The 22344-nt window shown below is 46.7% G+C and overlaps 1 protein-coding gene and 1 long non-coding RNA gene across 2 annotated transcripts; both read right to left on the reverse strand.

Moving 5' to 3' along the window:
- Positions 1-5456: 5456 nt before the first annotated feature.
- Positions 5457-13762, reverse strand: LOC132216569 (myeloid cell surface antigen CD33-like). Its single transcript, XM_059665847.1, has 7 exons — positions 13689-13762; positions 13237-13623; positions 12757-13035; positions 12482-12529; positions 11136-11232; positions 10779-10857; positions 5457-5949 (listed from the first exon to the last, which is right to left on the reverse strand). Exons 1-7 carry the CDS (start codon positions 13726-13728, stop codon positions 5773-5775), a joined length of 1107 nt encoding a protein of 368 aa, XP_059521830.1. The 5' UTR covers positions 13729-13762; the 3' UTR covers positions 5457-5772.
- A 6347-nt stretch (positions 13763-20109) lies between these two features.
- On the reverse strand, positions 20110-21868 carry LOC132216582 (uncharacterized). Its single transcript, XR_009448770.1, has 3 exons — positions 21716-21868; positions 20518-20611; positions 20110-20179 (listed from the first exon to the last, which is right to left on the reverse strand). It is a non-coding gene; the product is annotated as an uncharacterized LOC132216582 (long non-coding RNA).
- Between the last annotated feature and the right edge of the window lie 476 nt (positions 21869-22344).

Below are 22344 nucleotides of genomic sequence, written 5' to 3' on the forward strand. Positions count from 1 at the left end.
TAACAATTTACATATTTCTGTGCCTTCCCCAAGCCCTACATCATGCACTTGAATGTTTCTGGCATATAATCACATGCAGTAAAATTTTGGAGAACAAAAAAATGAGGGGAAGATGTAGGGGTTTCTCAATGCTCCCTTCATGAATGCATTTAAAAAGGAGCTGAAATGCACTTTTGTTTCGAAACTAGCCAGGAGCGAAGGTTTCTGTGGTGACCTTGAAAAGAAAAACTAGAGAAAGTTTGTCATTCTGTTGACATATCTCTGTGAAGGCAGAGGAGGAAGGCTCTAACTCAGTGGTTCTCAAACTGGAGGCTTTTTGCCACCCGCGGACATTTGGCAATGTTTGGAGATACTTTTGGTTGTCAAAACAGGGCAGGGGAAGCTCCTGGCATCTCATGTGTGGAGGCCAGGGATGCTCCTTAACATCTTACAATGCACAGGGAAGCCCAACCCCCACACAACAAAAAAATCACCCAGCTACAAATGCCCAAATATCAATGGCACTGAGGTTGACTAAAACCATGGTCCTAATCCAACCTGTGGGAATGGCCAGGAGTGGAAGTGTTGGTAAGGCAGGGAATGCAGCTTGCCTGAGGAGGTGATATTTGAGCTGCATTTCAAAAGATAAGCATATGCTGCAAAGATGGAGAAAGGGGACACTATGACTAGGAGATGGAACCATGTGAATGAAGCATGGAGAGGCAAGAAGGGGAAGGATCCCTAGCCAGGGTACCTCAGGTGGTTAGAGCACCATCCTGATACACCTGGGACAGGCCCTGGTCAGGGCACATACAAGGAGCAACCAATGAATGCGTCAATAAGTGGAACAACAGTCCTAACTGGTTTGGCACAGTAGCTAGAGCATCGGCCTGCGGACTGAAGGGTCCTAGGTTCGATTCCGGTCAAGGACATGTACCTTGGTTGCGGGCACATCCCCAGTAGGGGGTGTGCAGGAGGCAGCTGACCGATGTTTCTCTCTCATTGATATTTCTCTCTATCTCTCTCCCTTCCTCTCTGTAAAAAATCAATAAAATATATTTTTTTAAAAAGTGGAAAAACAAATCAATGTGTTTTTCTCTCTCTTCCTAGAAATCCATAAATAAATTTTTAAAAATTGACTTTAGAGCTGAAACCGGTTTGGCTCAGTGGATAGAGTGTCAGCCTGTGGACTGAAAGGTCCCAGGTTCGATTCCGGTCAAGGGCATGTACCTGGGTTGCGGGCACATCCCCAGTAGGAGATGTGCAGAAGGCAGCTGATCGATGTTTCTCTCTCATCGATGTTTCTAACTTTCTATCTCTCTCCCTTCCTCTCTGTAAAAAATCAATAAAATATATATAAAAAAAATTGACTTCAGAGAGAAAGGAACGGAGAAGGATAGAGAGATAGAAACATCAATGAGAGAGAAACATTGATCGGCTGCCTCCTGCACGCCCCCTCCCGGTGATCGTGCCCCAAACCCTGGGCACGTGCCCTGATTGGGAATCAGACCAGTGACCTCTTGGTTCATGGGTGGATGCTCAGCCACTGAGCCATATCAATCAGACAATCAGACAATAAATAATTTTTTTATTTTTTTTTTTTACAAAAAGAAGGAGCAGGAGGTTTTCAGGTTGTGTCAAGGATGTGGCTGAAGTGTGTGACGGTTGGTGGCTGAGAGAAAGGAGCAAGGTAGATGACGGTGAGGTTGTGAAGATTCTTGAACAACTCCCACTGGAGTTGAGACCTCGAACGCGGCAGGTGTGGAAGGATGTTTATCTGGGAGACGGGCAGAGTTGGAGCTGAGTATTAGAAGGCTCTCTTTGCTGCTGGTGCTGGTGCTGGTGATGGGCTGGATGGGGTGAAACGAAGCCCAGAGGCTGGGGGGTGGGTGGGGGGGTAGGCATGAGGCTGTTTCAATGGTCCTGAAGTGAAGGATCAGGTTAGGACCCAGCCAGGGGATGGAGAAGAGGGGACAGATCCTGGGCTTGGTGACTCATGAGAATAGGCAATGTGGGAGGGGAAGTGAAACAAAACCCTGGCCGTAAATACTACTGACCTAAAATAGACCTGATACTTATTTGCTAACTTGCTCATCAGCAGCCTTTCCCGTAACAAGAACGCCCACTTGGTCAGGCTGCAAGTGAAAACCTCTCACCACTTATTTACATATGGAAACCGAGAGGTCATCTAGGGAGTCAAACGATCCCCTTGGCAGCGTTTATCTGAGTGTACTTGACCAGCTGCCCATGGCTGACCGTTACTGCAGGCTCACCATGCCTCCGGCCCTGCCCATGCCTGTGCGAATTAAATCATGGAATCCTCAGAACAAGCACATGAGCTAAGGACGGTTCTTGCCCCCATTTAACAGATGAGCCGGTGGAAGGAGCAAGAGGCTCGGTGGTGAAGCAGGTGTTTGAATCCTGGTGGGATGACTTTAAGAGCTTAAATGCTTGTTTTTAATTGAGGGAAAATTGCATAACAAAATGAACCATTTTAAAGTGAACAATTCAGTGGCACAATGTTGTGTAACCACCACCTCAGCCTCCTCGCAAAACATTTTCCATCACCCGCCAAAAACCCCGTTCCCATTCAACAGTCACTCGCCATTGCATCTACCCAGAAGCCCCTAGCAGCCCTGAATCTACATTCTGTTCCTATGGGTTTATCTATTTTGGGTGTTTTGTGTTAATAGAATCATACAACATGTGAACTTTTGTGTATGGTGTCTTTCATGTAGCATGTCTTTGAGGTTCATCCATGTTGAAGCATGTATCTGTGTACCACCTTTTGTTATGGCTGAATAATATTCCATGTGTGGATGGTCTACATTTTGTTTATTCATTCATGTATTGATGGACATTTTGGTTGTTTCCACCTTTAGGTGGAGGCTTAAATTAAAAAACAAATCCTCACTTGATGCCATGCTTATTGATTTTAAAGAGAGAGAGAGAGAGAGAGAGAGAGAGAGAGAGAGAGAGAGAGAGAGACATTGACCAGTTGCCTCCTATACTTGCCCTGACAGGGGATCAAAATGCAACCTAGATATGTGCCATGCCAGGAATTGAACCTGCAACTTTTTGGTGTACAGGATGATGCTCCAACCAACTGAGCCACATTGACTAGGGCTGTACTAAATGCCACTGGATTGTTCACTTTAAAATTTCAACCACTGTCCTCTACTGCCTTCATTAAGACAGTTTAGGTGGTCTCTAGTACCTGGGATTAAAGCTTGGTGGAGAGATGAATGGAGTCCGTGGGGTCCCAGAAGAAGGAGTTCCAGAATCTTCCACAGGGCAGTGGCAGCAAAGCAGTTAAAGAAGACATCACGTTGGAAGTTCTGTACCCGTTCAACATTAACTGCCTACATGTTCCCCCAATCTGAAGCCCTCGGTAACTACTATATATTACTTTTCTTCATTGTGGTTAAAAAAAACAACAAACCCATAAAATCTACTATCTTAACTATTTCAGTTGAGGATGCTTTTCCCTTCATCTTTTCAACCTAGACACATATTTTTGAGCCCATTTTGAAGGATAATTTTGAGCCCATTTTGAAGGAGGGATGTGAATGCTCAAAGACAGTGAGGAACGCACCAGAACAAGGGTTCTTAGACAATGGCTTGAGGAGTTGATGACTTAGGCTATGGTGATGGAAAAGTGGACTGCATGAGATTAAGAATAACTTAGAACAGCCCTGGCTGGGTGGCTCAGTTGGTTGGAGCATTGCCCCATATGCTAAAAGGTGAAAAGTTTGATTCCTGGTCAGGGCACATCCCTAGGTTGTGGGTTCCATCCCCAATAAGAGTATATATAGGAGACGACCAATTGATGTTTCTCTTTCACCTCTCTCTCACTCTCTCTTTCTCGCTCTCAAAATCAAATAAACATATCCTCGATGAAAAATTTTAAAAAAAGAATAACTTAGAGCAGAGGTCAGAAAACTATAGCCAGGGGGGTGCCTACTTTTGTAAATAAAATGTTGTTGAGACACAGCCACATTAATTTATTTTCAGATTGCCTATGGCTGTGTTTGCACTGCAAACAGAGATGCCCAGTTGCAACAAAACCCACACAGCTTGCAAAGCCTAACATACTTGCTCTCTGTCCCCTTCCAAAGTTTTTTCCCTGATGCGTGATCTAGAATATCAAATTGAGAGGCTTGTCAATGGTTCTTTTGGGCTGAGGAGAGAGAGCAGTGTTTTGACTCCGAGTTTTAGGAAATTCTATAAGTGTTAGTAAGTGATTTTGCCCATAGCAGGCAGGCAGGATGGACAGGATGGAGCGAGATGATGGGAAGGGATCCACAGAAGGAATCTGTGTTGAGAGTGAGGCTGACATGTTGCAATACAGTGTCCGGGACAGGACAGATTATACCCAGCCTCTGAGTGACGTCACTGACACCATCCCTGGGACAGAGCCAGCGTGTCTCAAACTCTCACAGCATACCAGGACTTTTGCTGGGTGTTTCCCATATGTACTTTAAAAAAAAAAACATCTTTTTTTAAAGAAGAATCTCTTACCCATTGAGACAGCCTGGAGGGACCTAGAGAATGCCATGCTAAGTGAAATAAGTCAGTCAGAAAGACAAGTATCACATGATTGCATAGGTGGAATCTACGTTAACAAAATAAACTGATGAACGGAGTGGATCCAGAGACACGGAAGCATGGAACAGAGTGCAGGTGGATCTCAGAGGGAAGGCAGGGGAGGGTGGGTGGGTGGGAGGTAATCAACCAAAGAAATTGTATGCATATATGCATGACCCATGGACACAGACAATAGGGTGCTAAAGGTCTTGGGTGGGGGTGGTGAGCGGGGGTGGGTTGGAGGGGGTCAATGGGGGAATAAAGGGGACATATGTAAGACTTTGAACAATAAAGAATTCTTTTTTTAAAAAAGAAAAAATATCTTTTTAAATTGATTTCAGAGAGGAAGGAAGAGGGAAAGAGAGAAACATCAATGATGAGAGAGAATTGAGCCCACAACCCAGTCATATGCCCTGACGAGGAATTGAACCATGACCTCCTGGTTCATAGGTCAACACTCAACCACTGAACCACACCAGCCAGGCACCATATGTATTTTTAAAAATTTTGTTTTTATTGATTGATTTGAGAGAGAGAGAGTGAGGGGGGGGGTCGATTTGTTGTTCCACTTATGCATTCATTGGTTGGTTCTTTTTTAAAAAATATTTTCATTGATTTTTTTTGAAAGACAGAGGAATGGAGAGGGAGAGAGAAAGAGAAACATGGATGCGAGAGCAGGGCATTGATCAGCTGTCTCCTGCACGGCCCCTACTGGGAATCGAACCGGAAACCTGGGCATGGAATCAAACCAGCAACCTTTCGGTGCACGGGACGCACTCAACCAACGGAGCCACACCAGCCGGCGCCATTGGTTGATTGTTGTGTGTGCCCTGACTGAGGCTCACAGCCTTGGCATAACAGGACAACACTCTAACCAACTCAGCTGCCGGCCAGGTTCCATGCGTACTTTTATTTAATGCTCATAGCAACCCTGCGATGTAGAACTTCTTACGCCTGATCACAAATCAGGAAATCAAATTCCAGAGGAGTAAGGTGGCTCAGGTGATGTCATATTTTTCTTAATCGATGGAAAGAGCATGAACTTGCTTCCAGGTCTCTCTGATTGCAATGCCCAAGATGGTTCCAACATACCAGGAAAAGCATCTACAGTAGTTTATAAACCCACTGCCTGTGGGGATGTGAGCTCTCCAAAAGTCAGCTGGTAGGTCCCCCTTCCTCCCAGAGGGATATGGACATTTCGGCCTCTCACTGGGTCCTGACATTTGAGTATTCCGGTTCGGTGTTTGTCTGAGGAGAGTTCTTCCCCTGAAAGCGGATGGAGGCATAATACACCTCTGGCTCCACCCTCAAGGTCGGGGCGGCCCCTGCAGAGCTAGTGGAGTCAGCCGGTGGGCTCTCTAATTCCGGCGTCTTCTGGTGACCCTGTGTGGAGAGCAAAGAACATCAAGGTCAGAGCAGGGTGGAGGTAGCGGGAGGAGTTCCTGCAACGAATTTGATTGTAATAGGATCTTTGTTCATTCTCCCATCTCTTTAAAATAAACTTTTAAATTTTATTTTTTGTTAATCCTCACCTGAGGATATCTTTTTCCATTGATTTTTAGAGAGGGGGGAGGAGAGAGAGAGAGAGAAAGAGAAACATTGATGTGAGAGGGACACATCTATTGGGTGCCTCCTGCATGCACCCCGAATGGGGCGGGGCTGGAACCTATAACCCAGGTACGTGCCCTTGACCAGAAATTGAATCCACAACCCTTCTGTGCATGGACTGACACTCTAACCACTGAGAAATATCGGTCAGATCATTCTTTCATTCTTTTATTGAATATTTCTCAAGGTCCCATTTAATTACTTATCCAACAAAGATAGCTGTTATTGGTTGCTTTCCAATTCTAGTGACCACTCTCACAGACCTTTGTGGAAAATATTATTATTTTACAAAGAAAGACAGTAAGTCTCAGAGAAGTTAGGTACTTCTCAAGAGCACACATCTACTGGTCATGAACTCAACCCCTGGTCTCTCAGAGCTCTCCTATGTGCCAAACACTGGATGTTTATGAAAAAGAACTTCTACTCCTGTGTGTCTCTCCTTTATTCCCCTTTTTAAAAAAAATCCTCCCCCAAGGATATGTTTTTATTGATTTATAGAAAGAGAGGAAGGGAGAGAGAAACATCGATGTGAGAGAGAAACATGGATCAGTTGCCTCCTGTATGTGCCCCAACCAGGCATCTAACCTGCAACCTTTTGGTATATGAGATGACGCTCTAACCAACTGAGCCACCCAGTCAGGGATCTCCTTTATTCTTACACCAAGCAATTCTCTGACACCAGCTGGACATCCTACAACTGGACTCAGTTCTGACACCATCTGCTTGAAGTTATTGTCAAATCCGACAGGTTAAAGGCTCAGTCCCACAAGATCCCCCATCCTCACTGCCACTTCAGATGCCAATCACAAGTCCAGGTTGCCACCTGTGCTTCTGTCCAACTGGGTATAAATCAGAGGTCTCCACGATTCCCTCCTCAAGTTCAACTAATTCTCTAGTGTGACTCACAGAATTCAGGGAAACTAGCCATAGAGCAGCTTGTTATGGAAGGATGTGATAAAGGATACAGATGAGCATCTGATGAAGAGATGCATGGGCCCAGGTATGAGGGAAGGGCAAGGAGCTTCTATGTCTTGCCAAGTGCACCAACTTGAAATCTCCCTCAGCTCCATACTCAGCATTTTTATGGAGGTTTCATCATGTAGACATGATCAATAATTGATTTCATTTCCAGCCCCTCTCCTCTCTCTGGAGAATGGAGGATGGAGCTTAAACGTCTAAGCTTCTAATTATAGCTCAGTGTTTCTTGTGACCAGCCCCCATCCAGGAATCCACAAGAGTTGCCTCATTACACCCTGGCTGGTGTTCTCAGTGGTTAGAGTGCTAGCCCATGCACTGAAGGGTCATGGTTTGAATTCCTGGTCAAGGGCAGGTACCTGGGTTGCAGGTTTGATTCCTGGCCCCAGTCCGGCACCTATGGGAGGCAATCAATCAATGTGTCTCTCTTACAGCAATGTTTCTGTTTCTCTCTCTCTCTCTCTCTCTCTTTCTCTCCCCCTCTCTCTTTCCTGCACCCCCACCCTCCCTCCTTTCCATTCTTTCTAAAAAAATCAATGGAGAAAATATCCTCAGGTAAGGATTAACAACAACAACAAAAATGTTGCCTCATTAGAAAAAAAAAATGACTCTTCTATCACTTTGGAAATTCCAAGGGACTGAGGAGTACAGCCATTTTCTGCTATAGACTCATTCCTTGGCTCCAGAGTTACTGCAACATTTCTCAAACGAGGCTCTTCACTTCCTCTTCCTCCATTTTCTCTTGAACTCAACCCAATTAAGATATCTGCCTCTGTAAGGCCACCAGATCTGCCTTTGTCCAGATCAGTTCTGATGCCACTTACTAAATTTAAACCAGTGGTTCCCAACGTGGGGCACATGCCCCACAGGGGGGAAATTTGATTTTTAAGGGGAGTAATTGGAGAATAAGTTATGAACAGTGACATTTTTGCATTTCTTATGGGTCTAGGGGCCTCATGTACAGTATATAAATATATATTGTGATGTATTTATGCATTTCAGTTCTATATTATATGTTTTGAAACTTTGCTATTTTTTAATATCACTTCATATTACTGTTATTTTTTTAAACAATTTCTTAGTGATTTCTTCCTCAGTACTTCAACTGTCCTTTCATTTTTTTATTTTTCTCTTTCACGGATGCCATGTTCTTTGGAATCTTGTTTAGAACAAGTTAATGGCCTTTCAGGATTCCTCCACGCGAATAGGAGCTCACTATTTGAATAATAAGAACTGTATGTCATGGGGAGGGGTCAAAAGGATTTTAGAGATGCTTAGGTGGGGCATGGCCAAAAAAAGGTTGGGAACCACTGATTTAAACGGTCATTTCTCAGATCCTATTTTACCAGACTTATTAGCATGTGAAAAAAGGTGAGCACTCTCGCCCCTTTGAAGTTCCATCCCCATTTGGCCATCAGGACCCATCCCTACACTCTCCTGGTCAATTATTTTTCTTCAGTGGTCGTTTTGCTCTTTCCACCACGTCTCCCTGACTCTATGTACTGGAGGGCCCAGGGCTCTGTCCGCAGACCCCTTCAATTCTTGTGGCTTCATCCACTATCAGACCTTGATGTGGAAGACCCCCAAATCTCCGTGCCTCCCACCTGGACCCCTCTCCTGAACTCCAGACTCTGGCCATCTACTTGTCCTCTTCACATAAACATCTCAGAAGTGCCTCAAACTTATCCAAAAACAAAGTTTGATCCCCTCTCAAAAACATACCTTTCCTGCAGAGTTGGCAATTTCAAGGATTGGTACTTCAATTCTTTAAGTCGCTCAGGGAAACCACATTAGAGTCATTCTTGGTATCTATCGACATTGTGGACATCTATGACAATCTAGGGAGCCCTATGACATCATTGGACATCTGTGACATCCATGAATATATCCATGACAATCAATGGACATCTCTGACCACCTTTGAAAATCTGACATTTCTGGACATCTATACTATCCATAGAGTTATCTTTAACATCATAAGCATTTAAGAGCATCTATGACTATAGACCTCTATGACATCACTGGACATCTATGACATCTATGGAGTCCTCCTTGACGTCTATGACACCTATGAGGTAAAGACAGTGAGCTCACACCCAAGTGTACCCTGTCATTCCATTGGCAAATCCTGTTGACCCCACTTTCAAAATGTATCCAGACCCCAACTGCTTCACACCAGATTCATCACTGATGCCCTGACTAAGCCTGTTTGATGGACTGAACTGTGTCCCTCAAATTCATATGTTGAAGCTCTAACTCCCAATGTGACTATATTTGGTGATGGGGCCTTTAAAGAGGTACTAAATTTTTTTAATGGGGTCATTAGAGTAGGACCCAACATGACTTAAGTCTTTATAAAAAGAAGGGAGAGCCAGTTATGCATGGGCACAGATAAAAGGACAAGAGAGAGCAAGAAGGGAGGGACATTTTACATTTGTAACATAATAATTTGTAAAAATACAGATATTGACAAGTGGGAGATACTGGCCGAAGGGGAAGATAAATGCATGGGTGATGGCTGATCATGTGCTCAAAAACCTCACAGTGGTATCCAAATAAGTTAGAGTTCAGTGAGAGAACTTGTAGGATGAGCAGGAACAGGGCGGGTTGAGGCAGGCATGTGAAGAGGTGGGAACAGCCGAGCAATGATTCTGAGAAGCAAAAAGCTTACTTTGCTGGAGGTGAATGAACAGGCGAGTGTGGGAGGCACAAAGCATGGAAGGTGACTGGTTTTCCTGCCTCAAATGCCAGAGCAAGTTGTCTGGGTGCTTGGCAGTGTGGAGAACCAGTGCATTTCAGACGGGTATGGTGGGGCAGTGCTGGGGAGGAGAGGTAGGAGGGCTGCTGCAGACATGCTTTGCAGTGTATTAGTGCAGAAAGAGCTGGTGGAGGACTGGGCGGGACAGGGACAGATCTCTGGTTGCGTGTCAGGGACAAGAATAGCATTGGTGATACGGAGAGCCCAGCAGAAGTATATTTTGGCGGTGTATTAACCATGTGCATTTCATGTTTTGACATCTGGGGCTTTGATAACCCTAGAGAAACTGTCCCTGCCAGGACTAGATAATTGCTAGAGATAGTAAAGGACTTGCCTTTAAGTGTAACTTTCATATTGTAAACCAGCCAGTCCAATCCAAACTCCATGCCTCCAACCATCACCTTTATGGAACTCTTACACTTTCGACCAGTCCCCTCCTGCCCTGATCACACCAGGACCAGGGACCAGAACACAAGAGACCGCCCCTACAGCCCAGAGCCTGTTGAAATTATTCAAACTAGCTAGTTCTAAGCCTGCTCCCCCTGCCTCACCTCACCTTCCCCATGGAAACCATCATCAAGGTTCCTGCCACGTTTTCCCCTTCACTTCCTCTGCCCCCTGACTGACCCTGGTGCTGCCCTGTGTGGCCCTGTGGTGTGATGTTTTCCCCTCCTCTTGGGAACTTGAGGAACAAATCAACAAGTTGTCTCCCGATCTGTTGGCCTGACATACCTGAATAATAAGAAAACCTACATTTTCCAAAAGAGTGGGAAGGTGAAGAGCTCATTTCTGGACACACTGAATGGAATAAAAATGTGGGCCACCCAGGAAGTGGGGCAGGGTTGCATGCCAGCATGCCCATGTTACTCACCAGGGAAGCTGGCCCCGTGGCAGTGTGGATGTTGCCCATGCCCATGGCTGTCCTGGCGTTCTTCCTGCGGGTCTTCACTCTGTTGGGAGATGCCAAGGTCTTTGACACAGGGTCACTCTTTGAGGCTGGAGTGAGTGACTAGGGAAGGCCAAGGGTGGGGCAAGACCAGGAGCCTTCATAACAAGACTTTGGAACAAGGTCCCCCCCCCCACCACCACCCTCACCCCGATGCAAGCCTGGCTCAGTGGCTACGGGCTGGATTCTCACCACCACGGCACCCCTTACCCTTGCTCTGGGCCCGCACAACCACTCCATGTCCCTATTCTCCACCTCTGGCCCACACCTGTCCCATCTCACACAAAATAAATGAGGCAGAGACAGCCAGCCAGCAGTGCAGTGACACCGGCTCCCCCGACAGCCGCCCGAACCATATCTGCCCTCGTCCTCGGTTCCCCTGCAGACAAGAGAGACATGGGTGAACTCCAACCTTGATGAGCAGGCATGTATCCCCTCTTCTCAAGCATGAACATATGGGTGCCCCTCTCCTCCCATCCAGGGCTGAGCAACTAGGTCCTCCAGAACCATGGGGTGAAGGACACAGTCTATGTGACATCTTCTATCCAGTGCCCACACTCCTGTGCAGCAAACCTCATCTTTTCTAAGACCTGGGATCTTCTCCATCTAGGGTTTCTGTGCCACAGACCCCAGACCTGGCTGCAGCAGGACCTTGAGCCTCAGTGTCCCATGGGCACTCCAGAGAGGGACACACACAGAGCGCTGTGGGTTGCCGAAAGACCTGTCTCTTCTTCCTTCCTTCCTGGGAAGGTGTCAGAGTCTTCTCTCCTGACCTCCACTGGCCCTGTCATTCAGGGTCAAAGGTGGTCTTTTGTGCCTCCAGAAGAAGGTGAGATCCAGGTTCTCACACCTTCAGGCAAGATCCAGACAGCTCTCCTGGTCTCACTTGGCCATGCCTCCCAGGAGCCCTGGGGTCAGGGATGTGTCTCTGAGCATCACCTATTACAGTCTGATGGAACTGCTCAGGGAGTCCTAATAGGATCACTGACCAGTCGGGGTGGGGACCAGATGCCATCACCAATGGGAATAGGGCAGGAGGAGGATGGGGCTCCAGAGACAGGTCAAGGTGAGGGCCAAGGGGTGGGCAGGCAAAAAATAGAGATCTTCAGAGAAGTGAAACTGCTCTGCATGACACTATAATGGTGTACACATGTCATGATACGATGTCCAAGCCCATTGAGCGTACAACACCAAGAGTAAACCATAATTATGGGTTTTAGTTGACAATGATGTGTCACTGTCGGTTCATCGATTGTACAAATGTCCCCTCTGGTGGGGGATTTGTGTGTTAGGGAGAGTGTGACGGGTTTAGGGGAAATCTCTCTACCTTCTGTCTCCTCAATATTGCTGTGAATTAATAACTGCTCTTCAAACTAAAGTCAACTCTAAAATACTGCAAGGCATTTGTAACTGGGGGAAGATAAAGAGCGTCTGTTAGGATGGGCAGGGAGAAGGTTGTGGTCACTCTGGCCAGACAGCAGTTGGAGGGTATTGGGCAAGAGGTCAGATAGGGGTGCTCATGTTTAACCGCCCCAACACCTCCCTGCTGAATTCAGAAGTCCAGCTCTGAATCACCCAGACAGAGACCCACGTCAGTCAATGCCCCATGAAAGAAGGCTCCTTCCCACCTGCACTGTCTCCTAGGCAACCACCTGGTGTTGGGTTCTCTGTGACACCTAGGACAGGAAGAGAGGAATTCCTTCTTCAGTGGGCTGAGATGGAGTAAGGATCATTCAGGCATTCCCCCTCCACCCTCAGAGACCACAGAAATGCAAGAGGGGCAGGGCTTGTGTTCTCGAGGTCCCCTACACAGCCAGGTCCCCAGGACAAACACCCAGCACACCAGCCTGGCCCTCCTGCTCTGCACACCCTCAGGGACCTGCTGTTCTGACCCAGCACTCACAGGAGACGTTGAGCTGGATGGTTGTCTCCACGGTCACACCAGCGGCAGGAAAATGCACCTGACAGGTGAGGTTCGTGCCATGGTCCTGGGGCCGTGGGGTGAGGGTGAGCACGGAGGATAGGTGGGTCCTGGGGCCCAGGGCAGTGTGGGCAGCTGATGTCCAGGAGAAGATGGGGGGTGTACCCCGCTCACAGGCCCAGGGCACAGAGCAGGTCAGGTTCCTGGAGTGGCCGCTCTCCAGGGGCCCCGGGTTGAGGATGTGGGGTGTGTGGTTGAGGGCTGGTGAGGAGGGGGAGACAGGGAATCAGGAGGGAGGGCCCCAGCTGCAGCCCTGAGAGAAGCCTCGGGTTTTGGTTCAGCTCCTCCCTCTGAGCCCAACACACTATACCCCGACCCCCTCCCAGGATGGGGTCCCATCCCAGCCCTGCCCGGGGCCACCGTGAACTTCCCCCAAGGCCTCTCCTGGAGCCCGTTCCTTACCCGTCACTTGCACGGAGAGCATGTCCTGTATGTAAGAATATTTAAACTCTTGGTAACCTGCCCTCTCCACTCGAAAAAAATATAATCCCTCATCTGTCCTCCTGGCGTCTCTGATGTCCAGGGAGCAGTTGTTGGTCCGGGGATCCCCGAGGAGGTGGAATCGGCCCTGGGTCTCCTCCTGCACGTTACGACTCTGGTTGCTTGTGACCACAGCAGCATCGTGGTGTACATTAGCTCTGTCTGGGAACCAGGAGCCATATGCAGGGATAGAAGTCCCAGAGGTCCACAGGGCAGTGAAGGTGCAGGACACAGAAACACACAGGCCCTCCTGCACTGTCACGGGTGTCTGCACTGTCAGTGTGTATCCTGCATGCTGAGCCAGGGACCCTGCAGGAAAAGGAGGGTCAGCCCCAGCCCTCGCCCTACACCCCCTTCTCCCTTCAGACACTCACCTGCCCACAGCAGGGGCAGCAGCCACAGCATCTCTGACATGGAGGGTTTCTGGGCTCCTGTGGGTGAAAAAAGAATGAAGGCAGTGGGAGAGGAAACCGTGGTGAGACCACGGAAGCTGGGGAGGAGCATGAAATCTCAGCCATTCATGAAAGAGGAACCTCAGAGTCCAAGCCCTTCCCCTCTCTGCACAGAGCAGGCAGACACCCCACAGCCCAGGACAGACAGAATGCCAGGCCCAAGTCCTGTCCAATCTCGTGTCTTCCTTGCAGCTCCAGAGCAGAACCAGGACCGCTGAGGACACCTGAGGAGGGGACACGGGAGCCTCCTAAGGTCCTCCCGTTGGGGCCTTTTCTGAGCTCTGGTGTCTACATCAGAGAGCTGGTTCACTGCTGCATTGACGGGAGGTGCCAGCCTCATCTAGAAACTGTGGTCGGTCCTACAAGGTGTAGGATTCTGTAATGCCCATGTGAGAGTTTGGGGCAGAAGGACAGAAGGGGGCCCCAAGTGAAGTGAAGGCAGCATTCACTCATTCATTCATTCATTCATTCACTCACCAAACACTCAGTGAGCATGTAAGTGTTGGTTGGCTGAAGACAAGTCAAGAACAGATCCATGGACCTGGTCTACGTACCTGAGGTGATCCCCACCCAGTGACATCACTTCCTCCCAAACACAGTGCTGTCGGACTGGCTTTAGAGCTGCAGTCACTCACCAGTCTACCATGTGTCCTGGTGGCAGGTTGGGCATTTCCTAAAAACACTAGTGCGGGTTCCTATTTTACATCTTATTCTGATTCGTGGTGTTGCAATGATGGCATCTCCAAAGTGAAAACCGTGTCTCATCTTCATGTAACACAAAGGGAGACCACACGTTCCCTGATGCCAGGGCAGGAAACTCTTCTCTATGATTCCCGTCACTCAGAGTATGTGAACGGGAGAGACTGTCTCAGTTCTTCATCATGCAGATGAGAGTTTCCTGTCATGGAAATGCGCTGCAAAGTTGTGGATGAACAATGAGCTCAAATATTTCTCTTATATTATGCAAAGTTATTTTCATATGGAGTATGTTTCTCCTGGTCTTTAGGAGTAAGATAATATACTTCCTTGTGTCAGCTAGAGTTCACAATTTCCTTTTTGCATTGGCTGCTGGGATTCTCAGGGATATATCTAGTCTTAATTTCAGAAACAGTGTTATTCTAGCTCCCTGGTACAATGATGTCCACTTTTGCTAGGCTATTTCTGTTTTGCCTTAAAATATGGCTACCTTATTAGTGCTATAAAACTGTACTTAGAATTTGAGGGTTCTGATGTCTACGTAAAATAAAAACGTGTAAGGTTGATCAAAAATATGCTTTTCACAATAAAATGTGGCTCCAAGAATATAATATTTCTAGGAAACATGAATGGAATATGCAGCTACAATTAAAATTTAGGTTCAGCTCATGTGGTTTTCCATCTGAGTCTGTAGATATGCATCTGGCAAACTCTTGATCCTGGTGACATAAAAGCATTTGCCACCAGATATTTGTAAAATCTTTCCAACACAGTAGTATTTAGAAGGATGGGCCTTCAGTCTTACTAATACAGAGAGACTTTTGTGCCCTCGTTTGGTGGATAAGAAATTGAGTTTTGTCCTGGCCGGGGTAGCTCGGTTGTTTAGAGGTCTTCCCGATACACCAAAGTTGTGGGTTTGATCCCAGGTCGGGACACAAGCCTTGACTCTGTGTCCTGTTCCATCTCAGGAGCTTCCCTTCAGCACCAGAGCTGGACCAGGACCTCTGAGGACATCTGAGGATGAGACGTGAGTCTCCAAGAAGCAATCAATAAATGCATAAAAAGTGGAATAACAAATTGATGTTTCTCTCTTCTCTCTCTCTCTCTCTCTCTTACACTTACCTTTTCTCTCTCAAATTTACATAAAAAATAAGAAAAAGATATTGAATCTCCGTAAGTAAAATGATATTTTGTTCTAGGCTGTTAAGAAAACATGTAAGAATATAATAGAAAACCCATTACAAATGCTGTGTATCATAAAGAAAGTTATACCATTTTCATGGAAGGGAGGATTCTGTGAGCTATAATTGTATTTCTTTTAATAACTTCATAATTTACATAAAATAAAATGTAGCCACTTGTTTTTGCATTTCTATGAATTTGAACAAATGGGATTTGCCGGAAGCCGGTCCATCCTTGCTGCTTGACACAGCCGCTGCAGGGAAGAAACATCTGCACAGCTTGTTTCAAGGGACCTGGCATATATGGCATACTGTTCTTAATTAATATGTTTTCTCCCCTTCTTAGCACTATGTGTTTTAACCAAGGTCACCTCTCCGGGAAAGGTTCTTTCCCCAGGTGGGGATTTTTTATCAGTAAAACCCCTTAACTAAGTGCCAGGCGGGTAGTTAATCACTTTAACTATGAACAATCACGCTTAAGCTACATAATCTTTACTCCCTGGAATGGAGATAAGAAACGCCCTAACCTTTGAAATAGAATGGATAGGATTAAAATCAACTGGTATAAATATAGATGTAACAAGATAATAGACACAGAACCTGGCTGGAGAACCTAGCAAGAGAACATGGCTAAAGAACCTGGACAGAACTTGGCTGGAGATCCTGACTAGAGAACCTGGCTAGGCTGCTGATCAACTGAATGCTGTCTCCATGTCATTCTTTCTTCGCCAACTCTGTCCACACCTTTGGGGACCCCTGGACCTGCTGGGGCTGGACCCCTACAGGGATTGATCCACAATCAAAATATAGAGCATTCCCACTACCACCGAGACTTTCCCCCACGTCTTTATAGTTCATCACTGCCACCTCCAGCCCCCAATTCACCTTCAATCATGGAGAATTAATTCTGCCTATAGGAGAATTCCTATAAAGAACTGATTTGTATGTATATTCTTTCACGCAACATAATATTTTTGAAATTGATCCAAGGTCTATGTATGTGTACTTTGTAATGTATTCTTACTAAGTGGTATTCCATTGTATCTCATCCTGGTTTTAACCTGTAATTTTCTAATAACAAGTGATGTTAAGCTTGTTTTCATGTGGGTAGCTGCCATTATTTTTCCTATTAAGTGAAATGGCAGATTAATTCTGTGACTTTTTTTCCCCCCTTAAAACTGTGGTAAGACAAACTTAACAAAAACATTTCTAATTGTCTGGGTCAGTGGCATTAAGGACATTCACATTGTTGTGGGACCATCACCACCATCCATCTCTAGATCTTTTGTCATTTTCCCCAAACTGACTTGCTGTGCCCATGAAAATTACAGCTTTTCATCCCCCCAGATGCTGGCAACCACCATTCTACATTCTATGTCTCTGAATTTGCTAGTCTAAGTACTTACTTCATGGAAGTGGTATCACATAGCATTTGTCCTTTTGTGATTGACTTGCTACACTTAGCAGAGTATCTTCAACCCACATTGTAGTATGAGTCAGAATTCACTTCCCTTTTTGAGGATGAATAACATTCCCATGTATGTGTACACCACATTGAGTTTGTCTGTTTCTTGGTCGATGGGTCCCTCGGCTATTTTCACCTAATGGTGAATAATGCTACTATGAACAGAGATGCATAAATATCCATTAAAGTTCCTGCTTTCAATCCTTTGCATAAATATCCAGAAATGAAATGACTGGTTCTTATGGTAATTCTATTTTTAATGTTTTGAGGAACTGCCATACTGTGTTTAAAAGCATATGCAAAGCCTTGGAGTGTAGAAGTTTCATTTTCTCCATATTTGCTCCAAGTCTCGTTATTTTCTGTTTTTATTTTATTTGATTGATTTCAGAGAGGAAATGAGAGGGAGAGAGAGATAGAAACAATCATGAGAAAGAAACATCATCGTTGGGCTGCCTCCCGCATGCCCCCTAATGGGGATGGAGCCCACAAACCTGGCATGTGTCCTGACCTGGAATCAAACCAGAGACCTTTTGGTTCCTGGGTCGACACTCGACCACTGACCCACAGCAGCCAGGCTCCTTTAGCTTTCTCTGAAGTAGCTTTCACAGAACAGCAAGCTGCTGCTCCCTAAAATATGGGTCACTCATGAGGTGACCCACTAATGTATCGGGACATGGAAGAGCAGAGCAAACAAGGTCTGGAGACATTCAAGGATTGCAAAAGGTCACATGGGCAGTGCAGAGGGCAGAATGGTGGCCACCCAGAGACACCCAGGTCTTAATCCCTGGTACCCCAATATGTTCCCATGTAAGGAAAAGGGGGATTTGCTGATGGGATTAAGGTAAGGATATTCACATGAAGAACATCCTAGATTATTAGGGCTGATCCCTGAATGCAGTCACAAGTGTCCCCAAGATAGACGTAGCAGGTTACTTTCTACACACAGAGCAGGGTGAGGCCATGTGACCAGGAGATGCGTCTCAGTGATGCAGCCACAAACCAAGGACAGCCAGCACCCCATCACCCAGAGAAGCAAGAGATGGGTTCTCTCCTCCAGCCTCTGGACCAAGTACACCCAAACAACAACTGGATTTCTACACAATAGAACCCATTACACACGATGGGGTGTAGGACATGTTACACCCAATCTTTCTTTGTTTCTGAGGTCTCCATCAATAATTTAGAAGGGCAAAGGGAGAAGATATTTTTACTCCCTGCATGTATTTCTGGTCTCAAGAACTAAGAGATTAAATTTCCATTTTTGAAAGACACAGAGTGTGTGGGAATTTGTCACAGTGGCCCCAGGAAACCAATACAGGCGGGAATTCATGGAGTACCTCTGGGAGGACCCAGAGGAGGAGTCAAGAGAATTTGACTCCTTCACCAGACTCATCCCTCTGTCCTCTTTGCAGCCAATTTTCTCAAAGGGTTGTCTGGACCCACTATTCCCATATCCTCTTCTCCAATTCTCTCCTGAAGTTGTGTCTTCTCTGAATGAACATCACCTTCAAAACTCTCCTCTCTGTCCATCAAACACAACCCATCCTTTCTGATGCTCAGGGGAAACACTTGGGCACCATCCTTACTCTAGACTTTCAGTCCCCAAGTCAACTTGAACTTCAAGATATATCCAGAAATTAAACCTCACTCTCCACCTCACCTCCTTGGTTCAGCCACCATCCCCTCTTGCCTTGTGTGTCCTCCCCATTCTCTGTTTGGCTGCTGTGGACACTAGTCTATTCTGAAAAGAGCCGCCAAGAGAATCAGTTATGAAGAATGTTCAACCATATCTCTGATTTCCTCAATGGCTTCCCGGTTCCTGCATTTGCTGCAAGCTTTCACTAGGCTGTACACCACTGGGTCTGCACCTCCCTCCAGGGGGCTACCCTTCCAGGCGCCCCTGGACTGTCACGCCTGAGTTTTGTCTCTATCACACACCAGGCTGCTTCTGCCTCAGAGCTGGGACACTGCTCCCCATCTTCCCAGCTATTCTCCTTTAGGGAAACACACAGTCTGCTCTGTCACCAGCATCAAGTCTAGGCTCAGAATCACAGTTCATACTCTCAGATGTTGGATTGTCCTTCCATGTCACCTGATCTTTTCCTTGTATGATTCCTCCCCCAACACATATCACCATCCAACAGGCTGTAATAATTTTTAAATTTATTTTTAATTTATCCTCTTGTCTCCAGAATGACAGCTTCTGGATGACAGAGATTTTTGATGCCAGGCTCATGGTTGCATCCCCATTACCTACAACAATCCTGGCACATAGTAGGTGTTCAGTTATACTTTCTAAAGTGTCTGTATATAAATGACTAAATATGATTTCATTAAAATTTATACAATAATCACACACACATGTTCAATTGAATGACTATTAACTAAGTTCGAAGTATGATCATCCGTTGGAGATGTAGGAATGGGGAGGGAAGGATATTTCAGCCAAAGGAACTGCACATGCAAAGTCTAAGAGTCACAAAGGCCCTGGCCCAGCCAGATGTGGAGATGATGTGAGATGCAGGGAGATCATAGAATCCAGTGGAGAGTCCAGCAGGAGACAGACCACGCTGAGCCCTCAAGTCCAGCCTGTGGTGGTTGCACCTCATCTCTGGCCATGGAGAGGAAGCGTCATTGTTCACACTGTGCAGGAAGTGGGCCATATGTCTCTGGATACACAATCTGGAGACAGGTAGCTGGTGGGTTCAGGGACCCAGGGAAGAGAGGAGGCCACGGGAACAATCCCAGCACGATGAGCAGGAGACGGCCATCAACGTAGGCTGTGATTGGGAAGAAGGATGGACAAGTCTTAGTGGGTTGGGGAGAACGGGATGGTCTTAGAGAAGGGGCCACCATGTCATCACTGTGATGGGAAGCCCAGCAGAGAAGTGGGTTTGGGGCGGAAGGTGACAGCTCCATTTCAGCAATGCTGATGGGCAGACCGGCGGGAGGTGTCAGCGGGTGCTGGGTGGTGACACACCTGCGTCACTCACCTGAGGGGTTAACCTGAGACTGTTTGCATCCTCTGTGCTCCTTTGGGGCCTCGAGCCTTCCTCCTGTGGTACCTGGCTCTGAGGGAAGACACCGGATCTTTCCGTCTGATCGCATCAGGTCCAGTGGGCAGCAGACCCAACCCCCTGCTCCCTGTTCAAGGCCTGGAGAGGCGACTGAAGTGGGAAAGGGTGTGTCTGGCCTGACAGACCCTCCTGATCACTGTAGGTACCTCCCACCTGGAGACCTGGCTTATGGGACACTCAACAGGTCTGTCTGTATGGAGTCCTCATTCACCACACCTTCACCTCCTTCCAGCCCTGCCCCTGACCCATCGGGATCCAAGGTCTCAGTTCAGCACTCAGACTCCTGCCCCCTGCCCTCTCCAGGCCTCCCTTCCCCCCTGAGCGGAGCTCACATGAGGACGATGAGGCAGAGGAGGAGGAACAGGATCTTGACAGCGGCTTCCCCGATGGCCACCAGCACCACCTCAGTCCTGGGTCCTGATAATCCTGCAGGAAAGAGGGACGAGGATGGAGTCACCTGCTCAGCTGCAATCCCGTGTCCTTCTGCTCCCAGTGGGACCCTGGATGTCGTTCCCCAGGCGTTCCTGCATCTCTGGATTCGGGACCATTTGGGCTCTCACCCTAGACCCTGCCCTGATCCCCAGCAGTTGGACAGAAATGGAAATGTGTAAGTTGGAATTCATCAAATTGAAACATTCTGTTCATCAATGAACATAATGGGGAAAATGAAAAGCCAACCCACTTAATGGGAGAGAACATTTGCTAGCTATAGATTGGATAAGCATTAATAACCTGCCCATATACCAAACTCTTAAAACTCAACAACAAAAAGTCAAAGAACCTGATTAAACAACTGGCAGAAGACTTGAACTAAAATGTTCTTTAAAGTTGACATACAAATGAACAATAATTCCGTGATAAAATAAGCGGTGTCGTAATTATCACAGAAATGCAAATCAAAGCCATGTTGAAGTAGCCTTTCACACCCACTAGTAGCCTATGATTTTTTTTGATTTTTTTTTATAATTTTTATTTCTTAAAGTATTACAAACAGTATTACATATTTCTCCTTCCCCCCCCCTTGACATTTTCCCTACCCCCCCCCGTGTCTTGTGTCCATTGGTTAATCTTATATGCATGCATATAAGTCCTTTGGTTGATCTCTTAATCCCCCCCTCAAACCCTCCCCAGGCTTCCCACTGTAGTTTGACAGTCTGTTCAATGTTGCTCTGCCTCTGCATCCTCCCCTGTTCATCAGTCTATACTGGTCCCCATTATCTGTCCCAACCTCACTGGAGCAGTCCCAACCTCACTGGGGCTGTCTCAGCCTCACCGGGGCCGTTTCAACCTCACCGGGGCCGTTTCAATCTCACCGGGGCTGTTTCAACCTCACCGGGGCCGTCCCGACCTCACCAGGGCCGTTTCAGCCTCACCAGGGCCGCCTATGATTTTTTTTAAAAGGAAAATACCAATGTTGGCAATTGTGTGGAGAAATTGGAAGCCTTATACTTTGTGGTGGGAATGTAAATTGATGCTGCCACTGTGGAATACAGTCCAGAATTTCTTTGGAAATTTATACATAGAAAGTACCATTTGACTCAGCAATTCCACTCCCAGGTACATGACCTAAAAAACAGAAAACATGTCTGAACAAAAAACGTACATCAAGTTCACAGCAGTATTATAACCGCCAAAAACTGGGAACACCCTAATGTTTATCAACTGATCAACAGAAGAACTCAATGTGGTACATCCATACAATGGACTATTATTCAGACAACTCCTTAACGCCCTTGTTCTCCATTAGAGAAGATGTGCACACAGCCAGATCCCTCCACACCATGGACAATTCCACAGTCACAGAGATGGCGGGGGGGGGGGGGGAGCGGGGGTAACGTCTATCTTTCTGATGGCAAAGAACCTGTTAGGTCCTTCAGGTGAACAACCAATGCTCACAGCAGTGTATGGACACTGCTCACTTGCAGGGGAAGACTGAGCTTCTGAGGGCAGACTTCAGTGCCTCTAAGGGAAAAGTCTTTTGTTTTTAATAATTGATGTTTAGAGGGAGAGAGGAAAGGAAAGAGAGAAGGAGAGAGAGAGAGAGAGAGAGAGAGAGAGAGAGAGAGAGAAACATTGGTGTGCTGTTCCAATAATTTATGCATTCATTGGTTGACTCTTGTATGTGCCCTGACCGGGGGATCAAATTCACAACCTTGGTG

The sequence above is a fragment of the Myotis daubentonii genome, chromosome 15, assembly GCF_963259705.1.
Source record: "Myotis daubentonii chromosome 15, mMyoDau2.1, whole genome shotgun sequence".
Taxonomy (NCBI): Eukaryota; Metazoa; Chordata; class Mammalia; order Chiroptera; family Vespertilionidae; genus Myotis; species Myotis daubentonii.

Excerpts from the sequence above, each read along its gene's own strand:
- LOC132216569 (XM_059665847.1), bottom strand. The coding sequence starts at position 13,728 with ATGTCAGAGATGCTGTGGCTGCTGCCCCTGCTGTGGGCAG. Across the intron at positions 12,530-12,756 it reads CATCCAGCTCAACGTCTCCT|GTGTCACAGAGAACCCAACA; the intron begins GTGAGTGCTGGG and ends TTCCTGTCCTAG. Across the intron at positions 5,950-10,778 it reads CCACGGGGCCAGCTTCCCTG|GGTCACCAGAAGACGCCGGA; the intron begins GTGAGTAACATG and ends CTCTCCACACAG.